At 47.3% G+C, this 16,699-nt stretch overlaps 1 protein-coding gene across 3 annotated transcripts in view; it reads left to right on the top strand.

The window, feature by feature from the left end:
- Window positions 1-16,699, top strand: part of WDPCP (WD repeat containing planar cell polarity effector) — a 152,570-nt gene that overhangs the window by 127,472 nt on the left and 8,399 nt on the right. For all 3 annotated transcript variants that reach the window (XM_064510127.1, XM_026110411.2, XM_026110410.2), the window contains one exon: window positions 11,409-11,544. In XM_064510127.1, coding sequence (XP_064366197.1) covers window positions 11,409-11,544 — 136 coding nt within the window. The remainder of the gene's footprint in view (window positions 1-11,408; window positions 11,545-16,699) is intronic.

The raw sequence follows: 16,699 nt of genomic DNA, 5'->3' as shown, positions 1-16,699 counted from the left end.
CTAGAAAGCTGTTTCCTGCACTTCTGTTTAATCGCACCCCACCTCTCTTTCCCTTTGTACCACCTTAAATGCCGGTCACCCAACATTTCATGATAGTGGTACTGTTGGGGGGCTTGAAAGTTCCTGCTCTCCAACGCATCTGTCTTGATATCAGAGTTAAAGCTCAGCAATAAAAGATTAAGCCCCTCCTACTTTTACATGTGGTTTCAGACCTGGTTCTTCTGCGCTGTTCGTGATACAAAGGGGGCAGATGAAAAAATTAGCTGGGACATCAGTGCAAGAAACCCCCAGAAGTGGTAACTGCAGCTGGCTGTACCCGAGATAGGTGCAAAGCAGACTCCCGGTCCAGACCCAACCTGCTCGTGGGGCACTCTCACCCACAGTTAGCTTAGGGCAGTTCTAATTTTGCTGATTTTGAGGCAAATTGCTAGTAAAATAGGCCTGAAAGCAGTAGAGAGCAACAAGCCTGCTGCAGAGTCCTGTCCTAGCAGAAGGGATATTGCTTCAAGCCATGCTTTACACCTCATCAGGGACCACGCCGATGGTCTCCCTCTGATCTCTTCTCCCTGCAATGTGCCCGGTTCCCGCCTGCAATCTGCCATGGTCCAAAACACCCCGTAAAACGTGAGGTGGGAGGAGGAGTTTCCACCCTAAAACAGAATCAAACTATATGGAGAGACTACAAGGACGTAGCAGTAACCGAGTAGACAGTGAGTATCTGTGGGTGATGCATGTCTATGTAAGAAGAATTGGTGGTGGCAGGCAGGGAAGGAAAAAGATCGCTAAGGTAATGCAGAAATGTGGAAAGATGTTTTGTAAGGGCCAGCTGTCCTTCTTGAACATTAATTGCTTTCCACGGGTCCAAAATGCACTTTAAGTGAGGAAAGGAGTGGCTGACAAGCAATGCTGTATTCAGCAGATATCAGAGAATGCAGTTGAGGTTAATTACCTTCTCTTAAAAAGGAAAAAAAGAAATGCTTTTTCTAAAAAGGTGAACATCTGTCCGAGACGGAATCTTATCTCTAAATTCCTGTCATATACTTCAAGGAGAAGAGGAGCAAGAAAGGCAAGGAAAGGGGCTGGCACAGTGAGTCGCAGTGATTTTTTTTCCACCTCTCGGCATCAGGCATCAGTTCTTTGCTTCTCTTGTACCTTCTTCTCAGCTGCGTTTAGAAGCACGAGGAATGCCAGGAGCTGCTCACAGCTCCCTCCAGGGCCGTATTTCACCTTCTGTAAAGCGTAGCGCATCTGCTTTCCAAAGCTTTACATTTTCATCCCAAATTAGTCTCTTCTAATGGTCAGGGCTGGGAAGGCAGATGTCAGCTCACGAACCTGGGCTTGCAGATGCCGATGGGGCACCGCAGGCTCTGGAGGCCTTTGGGCACCGAACGGGCAGAGCATGCTGGTGGTTATCAGCAAGTCCGGGCAGCAAAGCACTCCGGCGGGTGACTGACAGCCTGTAAACACATATCAGGGAGAGCCAGCCCTTATATCTGCTTCAGTGGCTTGATTAGCCCCACCTTCCCTGTAAATTGTGAAGTGTCAGTCAGGGTGCTCCGGAGATGGTTAAAACAAGACATGCTCTAATACCCAAACTTCTTTCATGTCCTAGTGCCTGGAGGCGCATTTAGAAAATGCATCCAAGTTTTATCCCAAATTGTAGGATTTAGCTGAGACACTGAACAGAGCACTTTATAAGGGTTGTTAAGAGACCTTAGCCACAGAATGTCAGCATACTGTGAAAATATATATATATGCACATGTGTGTGCAAACACAACTTGCATATACTCACATCACAGAAAACTTCTATACTGTGTAGGTCTAAATAACGTGTTAGTACCTAGTATGTTTTGTCTATCTTGCATCAGTGTTGCTAATTTTGTAGGCAGCTATGCATACATGTATGCATAAAGACCCCGTAAAAACTTGGCTCTCAGTTTATAGAAACTCATCCTGAAAATTCAAAACTTCTATATTTAAAATACAAAAAGTATTGTAGAAAGTCAGTATTTTTAAAGGGACTGAAAAACATAAATGTTTTCAATTTTGGTACGTGGAAAACTGGCTGCTGTTAAGCTTTGTAGGTATTAGGCTTGTTGCTATCGCAGTAAGTGTAGTCTATACACCTTCCATCATAGTGACAGTTTTTTTGTGAGATCCACTGATTAGTCCATCAGAAACTATAATGCAATACTGTTCTGCAGTGAGCACTTTGTTTATAGATGGTATTCCCATTTCGCTGTTATTTCCATTAGGGAACTAACTGGCCCCAAGATTTTCTCCATTAAAAGAAAAACAAAAAACTTCTTCTAATAAGTCTGTGCTTCACACAGTCAAGTTCCACTACAAAAAATCTCTCACTTCATCAGAAAGCTCATTTAATTTGCTGCAAGGTTAAATGTTAAAGGTTTCAGACTCATGACCACGAATGCCCAAACTAAATTCGGCACATTGCTTAAATTTCTAGCTGCAGTGCATTTAGCCTAATTGCTTTAGTAAGTTGGGTGCTTAGTAACTACTACCCTTCTGCATTTTAGCCGTGAAAGGAGAGCAATGAAATGAGCCTGAGGGGCACAGGTGGGCTAGCCGGCTCTTTGGGATTCACCGGTGGGGTCTGACCATGTCCTCGGCCCACGTCTGACGAGGCTGTTCTGCTGACAAGCGAGAGAGTTTGAACACCTGTAGGTTTGAGCTATTTAAGCCCAAATGAATTTGGAAGCGGCAAGAAAGGGTGAGCGAAACGGTTCGGATTTCAGGCGGTTGTCAGCTCAGCGTGTGCACTGGGCCTTTAAGGATTTGGCCAGACACATGGTGGCTGCTTCGCCTTTGTCTTCACCCTGAGAAAGTCAGCTGGATAACACCCGGCAGTCAACGTTTGTCCTGCGATGCTGTAAGCAGGCAGGGGGGAGAATTTAACAAAAAAACTGGGTTACAGTGAAGTATTTCCTGATTTTTGCAAGCCAAGCAATTTGCACTTGTTTTCGATGTCCCTACAACGCTAGCTATAAAAATCACCAGGACCTAAGCTTATCCCCGTTCATGCGATGAGTGAGGTGGGCTCTTGCCCTTGGGAGGAGGAGGAGGATGGCAAACGCTGGGGCAGCGCGGGAGAGGAAGCTGCCCCCGCTGCACCCGGCACGTCAAGCCCCGAGCACCCAGCTTTTTCCTCTTTGTTTACGGCCTTCACGAGGCTTCTGGTTCTCAAGCAGCATATATGTCATTAAATGGCTGATGCCTCTTTGCACACGCTGTTGTGATGGCCTCGGCAACCTGAATTAATTGTTTCGGGAGCTGATGGTGGTTACTAGCCATAATTATTATAATCTGCATTTATAAAAACACCTTTCATCTAAGGATCTCAAAATGCTTTTGCGCACATTTAATTAAGCTTCACAACATCCTATGAAGTAAGCGCCGAGAGTATTGTTATATCCATTTTTACACGGGATTGTCCAAGGAAACAAGGTCAGTCTCTGACATGACTGGTATTTGCTTCACACCACACTTGCACCGGCCAGAGCCACTACCCCAGCTGCAGGAACTGGAGGTGCCGATCCAGGGCAGTTTGCATCTCCCACGAGCTCTTAGCGCTGCCGCTCTGGGGGGCTCAAGCACTGAGCCACCACCTACACAGCCCAGGTTCCCATTTTTGGATGTCCCCCTCCTACCTAGAAGCCCTCCAACAGCAGAAAATGCTTAGGAAGAAAAACAGACGTTAGACCCAGCCTTACCAACCTTCGATCCAGCCTTACCAGCAACCGTCCCTGCTGTGAGACTGACCGAATCCTAGGTGACCGCTTGACTGTGATACTTAAGAGCGAGGTCCAACTCAAGCAAGGTAGACTTGTCACTTGAACAGACAACAGGAGGAGAAATGCAGGCAGGTCTCAAAGCCCATTTTTTTCCCCAAAATACTACTATGTTGTTTAAATTGACCCTGGCTCCCTGTAAGCTCTGCTGATATTAGCCCAAAGGAAGATAGGTCTAAATAAGTGATTGCAAATTGAGTAAAAAGTCCTGGGCCATATGCTCTTGAGTTCTTTCCCATCCCCATCAATTTATAAGGGCTTGTTTACCTGTGGCAATAGCCAGATTAGCTATTTTGAAATAACTTCCCCTGCAGTTGCACTGACTCCAAATTAAAAGTCACTTTACTATTCTGAAATGAGTGGATGTGCAGGAACGGAATGATTATTCTGACTCAAATCAGAAGGAAAGTCATTTCCCCCCCTAAATAGATCGTTCACCCACAATATTCTAAAAGCATCTTCATATTAGCAAGATACGTGCCAAGGTTTCGTCGTAGCACCAGCCACGCATGTGACCGCGCTGGGGGTAGGCACGGAGCTGCTCTTCATTCGGAAAGCAGGAGGAACACAAACAGTTTTGGGTTTTGCTGCACTCGAGAACTATGGCAATAACTTCACATCAGCACTTTTTTTTTGGGGGGGGGGGGTGTCACACAGGAAAGGAGTAAGAATCCTGCTCGGGTTATTACGTATCACAGAAATGACTCAGTGGGTGCTCTGCTCTCCTTTTTGGACCTCAGTCGCTCGCAGAGATTCGAGATGAACTCTGCCTGCCCAGGCGCCAGAGTCGCTGCCGCAGGGAATTGCTTCATATCTCCGGGATGTGCAGGATGTGTACTCACATGCCCTTGCTGCCTCCCAACGCCAGCTGTACATGCAGCTTGCCTTTAGGAACCTGTACCTCCAGTATTGCAATATCTCTTTCAGTCCCTGTCATCAAGAGTTTAAATACAGTTCAGATCAGTGTTAGTGGCCCAGCTCCAAAAGAGGAGAATTGCTGCAATTCGTTATCTTGACAAATTAACTGGTCTGAGGCAATTCCTTTTTCAGAGAGATACAATTAGCTAACTCTTGAACTCTAGCCTTGCTCCGGCGCTGTGGCATAGTCATGCACCTGCTCCAAACGTTGCTGAGGCTGCTGCGAAGCCTTTTCCGCCCGCCGACCTGCTCCCGCACCCCGGGAGAGTGACCCGTAGCAGGGGGACCTCCAACCTGGCAGACCAGGCACCAGCCAACTATTTTCAGCACTGCTGGCAGCACAGCAGGTTCCTCGCACCCCTCTCGTACCCCTTTGGAGTGGGTTTTCTGCCCCGGATTCAGGCAGGAGTTTCTGGCTGCAACCCCTCAGTCCCTATATACTTGGTGGAAAGCAGGTTACGATGAGCTACGGTACCCGGCCCACGACACGGGGAGGAACTGGTGCTCCGGGAAAGTGCAGAATGAACTCCAGCTTTACCCTGGTTTCCTTGACAGCCTGGCCTGGAGGAACCGCTCTTTTCCGCCTCCTTCCATCAAGCAATGACAATATGTCAACAGCTACATGTAATTTTTACATCCTTATGTGGGCAGAGGCAGTTGTCCTCCATTTCTGTGCAACTCCTTCTGCCCCTCAACGGCAGATCAACCTCAGGCGTGCTCTTCCCTTGCACGAGTGCTTCCAGGTGCTAAAAGACATCCCTCAGTCATTCCTCCCAGCCGTTCCCTTGTGGAAACTCTCCGCTGAGGATAAAGCCTTCCCGTGGAAAGCTTGCATCTGCCTGGAGCCTCTTTGCATGGACTTGGTGGCTGGGAGGCTCCTTGAGCACCTCTTTGACGTCCAAGCCTTCAGCATCCAAAACATTTAACCCTCTTTTCCAATTTATCCATTTGGCCGGTTCCCAGCTGGCAGCGTTTCGTTGCAGGCTCCCATTCTGCATCTTCGATTCGCCTGCAGACGCCTTCCTGCCCCAGTTAACCCCTGCAAAGGTTTCCTTCTCCCCTGGCCTCCCCCCAGTCGGGCTGGCACATCTCCCTGCTCCAGGTGCCCCGCAGGCAGCAGGTTGGTCCTGCTGCCGGAGCTGGTGCGGAGGGTCTGCCCCTTCCGCGGGCGTCCCGAAGAGCAGCCGAAGGTGCACGCCCGTTCGGCCGGGCCGGCTTCACCCGTCGTGGGCTGGGGCTTGCCACGCCGGAGGCCCTTTTGCCTCCGCCGATTCTCAGGAGCATCGTGTCGGAAGCAGCAGCAGGTCTTCTCCGGATGCTTTCGGGGGATGCACTAGCGGGATTAGCCCCGTTCCCGCTGCTCCGGCCTCGAACCAAGCCGGAAGGACCAGCCGTGCTCCCCAGCAGCCCAGCTTTACTCTAGAACTGGTATTTCTAGATAGTCATAAGAAAAAAAAAAAAATCCTACCAGTCTAAAGTACCACTTGTCGAACAAAGAAAGTGCCTGGTCGCCAGGCAGGTCCTCCCTCCCGCGCCCGCCGTGCCTCCCAGCGCCAGCACATCGCGGCGGGCAGCGACGCCGATGAGGCAAGCTTCGCGTGGCTCGGAAAAACCTGGCAAACCTCTCGGGTTGCGCGATCGCCGCGGCGGGGACGCCGGTCAAGCGGTTGAAGCGAGAGGGCCGGGAGCTGAAGCAAACCCTCGGGTGCTTGGTTTCCGTGCGGCCGGCCGCCCGTCGCAGCTCGACACGGCCACGTCGGGATCGCCCCGTGAGAAGCACCTTCTTTTTAATTATTATTAAATAGTATTGGCACTGCGAGCCTGGTTCCTGAGGAACCTGATTACTTCGGCTCTAGGGAGGTACAAAACTTTTCAGCCTGTGTCGTGGTTTAACTTAATTTTGTGCCTGATTTTAGCAGAGTACAGAGCAAATCCGTAGCAGAAGTTGGAATCTCAGCTGGAGCTGGTAAAACTCGGCATGTCCCTTTGCAGGAAATTTTAAATCCAGTTTTCACTGCTAGTTGCAGAAGACTGCTAAGTAAAATATATCTGTCTGCACTGAAAAAAGCATTTATTAATGTTAACTGCTTCTTCAGTTTGATCACACAACTTTCATTTTAACTATTAATTTTCCTGGCACACCCCCGAAACAGTTGTGCTGCTGCTACTCATGCTTAATGTCCAACTAGTGAAATAATGACACATTATGCTATTATTAAGGGTTACTGCTGCTTAGTAGTGATTAAAGTGTTATCTTCTCAGGTATCAAATTGTTAAATTACAACAGAAATAGGAGATATTCTGATTTAATGCACCTTTTCCAGCTCTCTCAACGGGAACCGCTGTTCTCGGTGATTTTTTAAAAGGGCTGTAAAAATAGTATTTCAACAATTGATGTTTGGCAGATGAAGACCTGTCAGCACTGGGAAATAAAGAAGCAGTGCAAAAATAATCTAAAAATAAGAAAGCGTAATAAAAACTGGACCAAAATAAGCAGAGAAGTTTGGAGTTGTTTCCCCCCACGCAAACGAAGCTGGCTGTTCTCAAGTGTCTCCCTGCAGGAATCTGCTAAAACTCAACAGTTTTGCTAGATGCTGTTTATTTAGAAAAACATTTTCGGGAAGACAGTTGTAGCTAGAGAAAAGAGCCGACCGCACTCAAGGCAAGGAGAACAGCCCCCCTTGATTCCAGTAGCCTAAGTATGTTACGCTGTGGCTTTAGAAACACCTTCCTGGGGTTTAAGAAAGCCCAGGATAGAGTTAAGGGGGAGCAACTTGGTAGTGTGTGAAATCATGCCCCATCTTTCACCTCCTGCTGCGGTTACTTCCCTAAAACAACAACTCGCAACAGCCCGAACGCTTGATTTCAACTCATGAAAACAACAAAAAAAGAAGCAAATACCGAATAAAAGGGAGTAGCAACTTATTCACGTAAAAATACCTGTTCAGGTAAAAGCACATTTTGTTAGGAGCACATGGCTGAATTCTGCGTGGTTCGCCGGGAGTCCGTTGGGATGTGTTTGCAACTCCTGAAGCAAAAAAAACCCTGCTATTTTATCTGTAGAAGGAGTTACATTTTTTGAACTTATCGAATTTGCTGAAGATCAGCATGAAGGGCTCTGATTAAATGCTTGCTTCAGCGTTTTAAAGTCCCCGTTGCCTACGGAGGTCGGACGTCACGTCGGCGCTGTAAACATCAGATTGCGCAGAATTGGCTCGGCAAGCCATGCCGCGCGCACAAAGAGGCACCCAAACGGTTTATCTGGCACTTATCAGCTAGTTTATTCTTCATGCCAAAAGAAGCTGTGATTTTAACAAGGGCAGCTGCTGCGTTGTGAATAATTTGATGGCTTCTGTTAAGTAGAGCTGTCAATTTTGCGAACAATATTAAAAGCGGATTTTCATTTTGCCATGTGATTGCGTGTTTTGAAATGCAGTTTATCCCCGCAAGTCCAGTGGCAGAGACTTCGACGTGGAAATAGCTTCTGATTTGCAGACACGGATCCCATAGAGAATAGATACAGTTAAATAAAGACGCAGAAATGCGCAGGGAAGGCATAAGAGCTCATCGCCGGTGTATCGCATTCAGAGAGCAGGATGCTCTCTGAAAGGAGAAAGCAGAAAGGAAAACTTTTAGCGGACTTTTGAAGAAATGCATTTGGCTATTGCAGACAGGTGCTAGATGTAGCAACAGCAGCTGTCAGCAAATTTTGGAAATAAGATATATGCATTGCTCTGTTTTTCCTATGATATTATCCTAACATTGACCATGACAAATAGGATTTTGCAGAAAAAGCTTTTTAGAGAAAAGAAATTTTTTTTCCAAAGGAAAAAGAAAAATTCATTTTATTGAATCTGATAAATGATTTCTAAAATGAAATAACCATGCTAGCAGAGATCCCAGCTGTCAAGTTGTTAAAATTCAGATTCAAAACCCCAGCTCCTAACACGATAACCAAGACCTGAGTTAGAATTAAAAACAGAGAAGGTTTATTCTGCAATAGCCAAAGGAAGATCTCAGATTACCTGCAGATGAAACCTTCAGGTACAACTCGTGAGCCCTCCAACGGCAGCGCAAAGTCTTGATCCAATGCCAAGCCATAGCCTGAACCCTCATCCAGATGTAAGAACCACCACCTTTTCCCAGCTCTGCAGGATTTTTGCCAATTTTTTTTTTCCTTCTTAATTAAGACATGAGATATGTTGTCACCGGTTTGGGGGGTTTTGTTTTTAGATTCCTTCCACTTTTTTTTCCTGCCATAGCACTCTGCTCCCGAGGAACGCAGCCCGATGTCCACAACAAGAACACCTATTTCTTTACACCCCAGAGAGCTCATGGCAGATAGTTTTGTGGCTTTGAACTGTTTTTGGCATCTGATCATATCTTCTGTTATACTGCAACACTGCAGCTGTATACCAGCATAGGTTCAATATGAGTAACTTCAAGGGCAGTTCCAGATATTTAACTTAGACATGAAAGTGCAAACCAATGTATTCGCACGCCCATAGTTAGGACCCCCCCAGTTCTGCCAGTCACATCACAGGCTGCGTGTGCACGGGTTTTTTTTCCAGTAGCTCCAGGAGCACCATTTAACAAGGTGCAGCCACGCTGCATCCACAGCACGAAAACAGCAAAGCTCGTGGACTTGCTTATCAAGTAGTTTTCTCCAACCCGGTCATTACACACCTATAGCTCATAGCGTTCATGTATTATAAGCGTGCCATGCAACTGTTGGCACATCCAAAGTGTAGCTCACTCGAAGTTACCAAACAGGAAGGTCCCATGCAGAGCGTGCCTTTCAGTCCCTTTGAAACGATGCAAAAGGGTCACAGTTTATTCAACAGGTAAGAGAAGCTGCAGGCTAGCAGGACGAGGGAAAGGGATCGAGTCCAAGTCCTGTTTTATTCCCTTTCTCAATCCATGCTCCTCTTTGGGCATCCCGAAATGCCATTGCTGCTTGGATCTAGGCCAGTTTCAGACGTGATGCGTAAGGAGATGCTGTAAAAAGTACATATTGGTAAAAGTTTGCAAGTTTAAGGGGATAAGTCATGTGTCATTAGACATTAGACATTACTGAGTGATTGAGTGGGTGGAAAGAAAAAAAGAAAAGAAAAAAAAAAAGGCTGAATTACACCAGCTTGAGTCACCCTGTAGGTCTTAGCTTTCCCATTTAGAAAACAAGGGTGTTGAACATTCCCCTCCCAGGAAGCTAAGGCCTAGCAAAGGGAGAGTCTCTTCAGGACCAAACACTTAAAACGCAGGTAGAAGAATGCTTCGCAATATAGTTGTCACTACCAAAGGGAATCAAAGTTCATCCCACGAGAACCGTGGTGGGTTTTGCCTAAACACATATCAACAGGAATTTTGGCTAAGCCATTTCTCCAACTCCTTTACACACATTGAAAGTGGCTTGTGCTGCAACTGAGAGTTAACTGCTTTGTCCCCCCTCCTTCTCCCATTGCTCACTCCACGTTAGACTTCAAGAGCTCCTCAGCGAGAAGTGCACAGGAGAAACCTGCTTTACTCACCCTTAATTTGAGCTTCCTGGACATAGAGCATTACTCAGATACAGCGTTTTTACTCTCCTCCTTCGTGTTCATCAGTAGCACACGGAGAGAGCATCAGTTACTCAAGGAAGCCAAATCCGTCATCGCACTTCATCCTCTCTCATGCAGCCCATGTTAATAATATTTAGGTAGCATGAAGACTAAAAATAGTCTGCAGCAATCGCATGGAGTTAGCTTTTTAGGACTTGGAGCTTGAGAAACACTTGCAAGTAGATTTGCCCTCCTAAGCTGGTGAGCGTCCTGGGTCTCTGGCCAAAATGTAAGCTAGCGGGATGGTAAAGCCTGCGAGCGTGTTATGTTCTCTGCACTGCCCATGGTGTTGCCATGGGTATTGGGCAGATTAGCTTACAGGGGATGCAGGAAGGCAGAGAACAAGGGGAGAAAAACAGGATTAGAAAAGGGAAAAATGCAAAAGGGCCTTATGATTTTGAGAAAAATCTTTTGAAGTCTTTATCTGTAACAGGATTTTTTCCTTAATCTAAACTCTGCTAGCCTGGGGTTTGATTGAGATATATATATAAATATATATATATATGTATATGTATATGTATATGTATATAAAAAAGTGTCACACCTAGAATATGCCGTTTTCCCCCTATATTTTTAAATAGTTGGGGTATTTTCAAGCAGTGCCCTGCCCCGAGGGCTCAGCTGACGGCTTGGGAAGTACCCAGTACATTGCCAGGCTCCTGAAGGCCTCCCGACTTTACCATTAACCAGAACATGTTGGAAGAGAGATCAAGGAAAGCCTTTCCTTCGAAAGGCAGTAGGTGCGCGAGGCGGGGGGAGGAAGCCCAGCCCTCGCCAGCCACCTGGACCTTCTGTAGGTGGCAAATTGGAGTCGGCATCTCCTCCCTGCTGTCCAAAGCCAGGGCACACGCTCGCCCCTTCCCAAAACCCTTTTTTGGCTACGTTACTGCAGCCAGTTAGTTGCTCGGCCTCCTTTCCACGGAGAAAAGCCAAGGGCAAAAGCACGCAGTTGTCCGTGTGGTTCGGTCGGCTGGAGAAGAGGACACCCGTGTCCTTAGCGACACCCGAGACGAGCAGCTGCTGCCCCGTGCTGCGCTTGGTAATTCGGTAAGCCTGACACCACAACTCCGTTCGTCTTAACAGAGCTGCTGGGGCGATGGGCCGGAGAAGATGCTTCGGACGGAGCGCGCCGCGACCAGCCTCCGAAGCGCCCGGGAGAACGCGGCCTCCCTGCCGCCGGTGCGGCCTTCGGGCCGCCGGCCCAGGGCTCCGGGGGCAGGTGAGGGGGACGGCGGAGGGCTGGGGAGCAGCGGGCGACAGCTCGCTCCCACCGCTGCCCGAGGCCTCTCCGCAAGGCCAAGGAAACTCACCGTTTCCACAGCGGGAAATGAGGCGGGAGCGGGGCGCAAAAATAAGCAGTTAACTGAAATTTATTTGAGCACGCTTGATATTCTGCACAGTCAGCTCTGCTTGTGTCTGTGTCTGACTGGAAACACAACAAACCATTAAGATGCTAGCGGGAATGAAGGAAAATTTGGAAGCCAGGAGGACACAGGAGGGACACAAACCAGTCTCCAGAAGCATACATACTTTGAAAGTATTTAACATTCTTTAACATAACAAATTAAAATCTTCGAGGAAATGCAGCCTGCTTTGGCAAACGTGCAGAAGAAAGAGAAATAAGACAGAAACACTGAGATTAACAGCTACAGGCAACAAACAGAACTTTTAAAAGTCCGACGTGACCTTTATGGGTGTCTTCGAGCTCCTCGCTGGCCTGTGCCTGAAGCCTCCCGGATGGGCCCTCGCGAGCGGACAGCTTCCAAAGGCGACGAAAACCTGGGACCTACCTGTGAGAGAAACAGCAGGGCCGGCACCAGTGCTTGTAAGTGCTTCAGCCATACTTCTGTTGCTAGCAAAGGGCAGGACATCTTGCAGCAGATGGGAAATCACAATGAAACGCGGAATATGCGGCTCTTCTGTAACGATGAACAAAAAAATTTTTTCCTAATGCCTTCTAATAGAAAAGAAACAAGTCTTTGTGAACATTTCGTATACAGTGAGTATACAAATGCATTTATTTTTACTTTCTGCCCCTACCGTACGTTGGAGCTTCTTTATTGAGTTTATTGCTTGTGCAATGTTGAACTTCCATCTCAGTAAATCATCCTCATCATTTGTGTTTGATTGCGCTGACCAGGCCTTGTGCGGGCAAGCATCGCATTTCTCTCCCCTTCCAAAGACCATCACTTTATTCTCTCTCTTTTCTCAGATGAAGAGGTTGAGCTTTTGCAGTTAGACATAGCATACACTGTACCAGCTACACACCTGTAGGTATAGCATGTGAAATGCTTATTTTACACATAAGCTACAGTTCTTAGGATACAGAACACCACCAAAGCTTTTCATAGGTACCTGAAGGACTTAGAGACGGGTCCTATTTTTTAAAGTACAGCGCACAATTATTTTCTCCTAGCTTTTCAGATAGCACTGTATTGACAGGAGGGAGTAATACAGGCAGTAAGGGATCACGCTGAGGACGATTACAGAGAGCTTTCCTTTACAAGTGGCTCCAGTGCAGGCAGCTCCTTTAGCAGAGCGCGAGAACGGAGGCTGATCCCAACACGCCCCTGCTCCGGCGGTGTAAACGCGCTGTCCTCCCTGCAGCTCGCCTTTTCCCTGTTGGGATTTGCCGTGACTCACGCTCGTCTGGCAGCCCCGCAGCTAGCTCGGCTCGGCTCGGCTCGGCTCGGCGTCTTGGGGAGCTGTCAGCGTTCGGCTGCCCTCCCTGCCTTGCCCACCGGCCCGCTCGGGCTCCAGCCGACGCCGGCCGACCACCGGCAGCTGCTGACCCTCGCGGGGGGCTCCCCGCCTTCCCCGAAGCCGCGTGAACCGCTCGCCTTGCCCGGGGCTCGTGCTTGCCAAGGCGATGAGTCTGGAGAAAGCTTCCCACCCGCGCCAACAGCTCCGTCCCCTGCTAAACCCCAGCGTGGGCAGCTGGCCCCCCTCAAGGTGACCCTGGGGTTGCTTCCTCCTGCTGAGCTCCTCAAGAGGACTCCAGTGGCTCCCCGGGATGGCTGCAGCTGCGGGAAGCCTGCCAACGCTCGGCGGCGGTTTGAAGGCACTCCCTGCGACGCCGCTCGGGAGGTCGCCCGTGAGGGCGCGGAACAACTCCCAGAACAACTTCTCCATCCTTAAAGACGGTGACACGTCCGTAAGCGTGACTTGTGTTCAGTTTCCCTCCAGTTCCACGTAGTCAGTGGTTTATTTTCTATACAATATGCCTGCTGCCAAATATGCATCAGACCTCTTCATGCAAAGAAGCTCGTATAACGAAAGGAAGAGCTAGAGCGTTGCAAGCCTGCCTTGAGAGACGTGAGTGCCCTGCTCCACGCTGCAGTCATCGCCATGTTACACCTTTCTGTCCAACATATTCAAGCATTGCTAGAGATTTGGCTACCTAATCTGAGACACCAGGAGTGAAATTAGTTTATAATGGGTAGATGGTTCCTCCGCACTTTATGGTATTTCTTTAAATTGTTTCAGTATGGGAACCCCAAATTAAATCATATTTACTTTGTTGCCTCAGTTGATTTGCTTGAAAAATGGAGACAGTAAGGCCTTACTAAAATACAGAGCAGTTCATTGAATCACAGCTGTATAGCGCCTGGCACCTGAGCATCCTAGTAAGTGCACAGCAACATTGTTCTTCTAACCCATTTTCCACATCACAAATTCATATCTGACATTTCCACTGCCCACTTCTGCTCAGCCTCCAACCACTACCTGCAGCTTCAAAATCAGTAGCCAGAGCACATTCCCCCTCCTCCAAAGGCCCTTCACTGTTTGTTAGCTTGGTCATTTCTGTTTGGTTATTGACTTTCTGCATTTCTTATGCTGTTTAACGCTAGTCTTCATTTATCTTGCTGGTGAGCAGAATACATAAACATCGTAGATCCTGAATCGTTTCCTATTTACTTCTGAAGTCTTTCCCCTCAAGAAAACAGAAGAAAATTCCATTTTGTAATAGACTTAGTCTTCTTCTGTGTTGCCTAGTCCTGTGCGCAGTATAGCTTCCTGTCTTCGTAAGTCGCTTCAGCCACACTTCGTGTGTATGACTGCAGGCACCTGGTGGAGTTGTCTCCTCAGCATCGCTGAAATCCAGGAGACTCTCTCTCCAGGGACTTGGCTTGTATTTCATGGCGCAGGGTTAGTCTGCAGCTCCGGTTTGCTTCCTCCTCCTGCCTGTTGACACACCGTAACTCGCTGCAGTGAACATCATCCCTGTTGATGTGACAACACTCGTGTCAGATCTGCACAAGGGAAAGGATGGCTGCTGTCCTGCTGGGATCCCTCGTGTTCACCGGTGCAGATGATTGCCTTCTGTCATTGTCCTTTAAAGGTCCTCACTGGATCACAGGCCTGACCTGAAGCAACCTGATCCCTCCTTGGAGCTGGACCTAACTGAACAGCTGAATCCGCTTGGAGCAGAGGATTGGACCAGATGAGCTCCAGAGGTTCCTTCCAACCTAAATTAACCTGTCCTTCCCATGTTGAGTGTCAGTGGTCAGTGTCGTTCAGTGGCATTAATCTTGCAATAAAAACCCCACAAACTTTCTGTAAAGTCAGTCGTAGACCACACAGAGCCAACAGCACTGCTCACGTGCATTTGACATGCGTGAATTAAACTGCAAGTGACAGAACTACTCGGCTCTACTCTCTTTTGGATAGCAGCAGTCTCTCTAATCTCTGCAAGACCCCACAGTGGGACTTGGCAGGTGTTTGACAAAACCAATATGCGAAAGTTGCTTTGTTTCTTCTTTCCTGGAGTCTTTTCTTCATCTGCCTTGGATTTACACCTTGGTACCAGCTAGTTGCATCTGAAAACATCAATTGATCTGTATTACTGCATTTTCAAAGCCACTATTCAAATACTTTCAGATCCAAATACCATCCCAAACTTGTATTTCATCTGAGTTTCTGGAAGCTCATCTCATTAAGCCCCCAGCACATTCCTAGACTCGTCTCTCTTGTATTTAAGCTTTGATAGCACCTTTGTTTGGGGACAGCTGAGATGCATCTCATGACCTACAACCCAAGGCAAAAGCCCCAGGCGTGTGAAGGCTAGCAGAAGACCTTTCCATTTAACTCACTTCTTAATGAACCCTGTTACTGTTGCCCTACAAATACACACAACAGAAGCCCCATTTTCAGGCTGCGTGTTTAACAAATCACTTCAATTAACTCTTCTTAATATCATCATCTCCTTTCAGGCTCTGCCTAGAACCTAACGAGAAAAGCCAAGCCTGGAAGCGAGAATCAAGAAAAGACTGGAAAGAAAATGATCATCCATAAAACAGTCTCAGGGCTTTATTTATTTACCTGAGAGCTTGTTCCAGACAAATTCTAGCTTCTCTTCTTAACAGGTAGAAAGCAGAGAACCCTGAGACTAAACTAAGTTTTACAGCTAAAGAAAATTGGAGCAACTCCATGACATTTTATGAAAGTGGCACTCGTGTTGCCATCGGTGCAGAACTATAATCGGTTTTCCAAACAGTGTGCACGCATGGTAAGTTATGGGCAATAAAGACCGCAGCACACTGCTCCAGGCACAGGAACTTCATCGGTTGTGTGGTTTCTTTCACTCTACCATGAACAGGACAAAGAAATACCAGCCACCCATGCAGAGCCCAGTGAATAATTTTACAAGTCAAAGCGCCTGTCTCCGGCTCCTGTGTTCACTATGGACCATTACCGTTGTGTCCTTCCAAGCCTCAGGTCTTCTACAGCCTAGGAACATTTCTTCTCTCTCATTATTTTTTTTTCTCTACCTGGACATGTTTTGATCAGAATAGCTCTTTTTCTACACATAAATAATGGGAGTCTTCTCAGAAGGCATTAACACTGTTGCCCAGGGGAGCAAAATAACTCTGCAATATGTTTAAGAAACCAATTGACTTCTCATGGGACAGTTTATTTCTGGATGAATCAACCAGCAAGCGCCTGGGACAACACCAGGGTCCTACCTAGAAGAGTCCAAAACAGTATTACAGCTGCACTCATTCCTCTGCCACTGTGACTGCAAACTGCAGTGGGGAGTTTCTCCCCCTTCAGTGTTTCATTCTGGTTCCTTACCAAAATATGTTGGGATTTTAAATATCTTATGTTTATTTATAGCCTCAGAATTTGATTGAAATTGGATTTAAAAAAAACTTATCCCCCAGCCCACCCACACCAAACCAGGACTACTCCTATTTTAATTAAGCTTTCTTGTCTTAGTATAAATGTGTTTATAATAGAAGGCCAAAGTATATACTGCTGCAGTGACTTTTCTCATAAAACTTTCCTGTTGCTTTTTATTTCCTTTCGAATACGCATATTTCAAGTCCTCTTGGGTTCTTATACTAAGCTCAGAAGCACGTTTATGTAATTCG

Source organism: Dromaius novaehollandiae, chromosome 3 (genome assembly GCF_036370855.1).
Source record: "Dromaius novaehollandiae isolate bDroNov1 chromosome 3, bDroNov1.hap1, whole genome shotgun sequence".
Classification (NCBI taxonomy): domain Eukaryota; kingdom Metazoa; phylum Chordata; class Aves; order Casuariiformes; family Dromaiidae; genus Dromaius; species Dromaius novaehollandiae.
The sequence above is the reverse complement of the archived record's forward strand: the minus strand, read 5'-3'. Positions and strand labels throughout refer to the sequence as shown.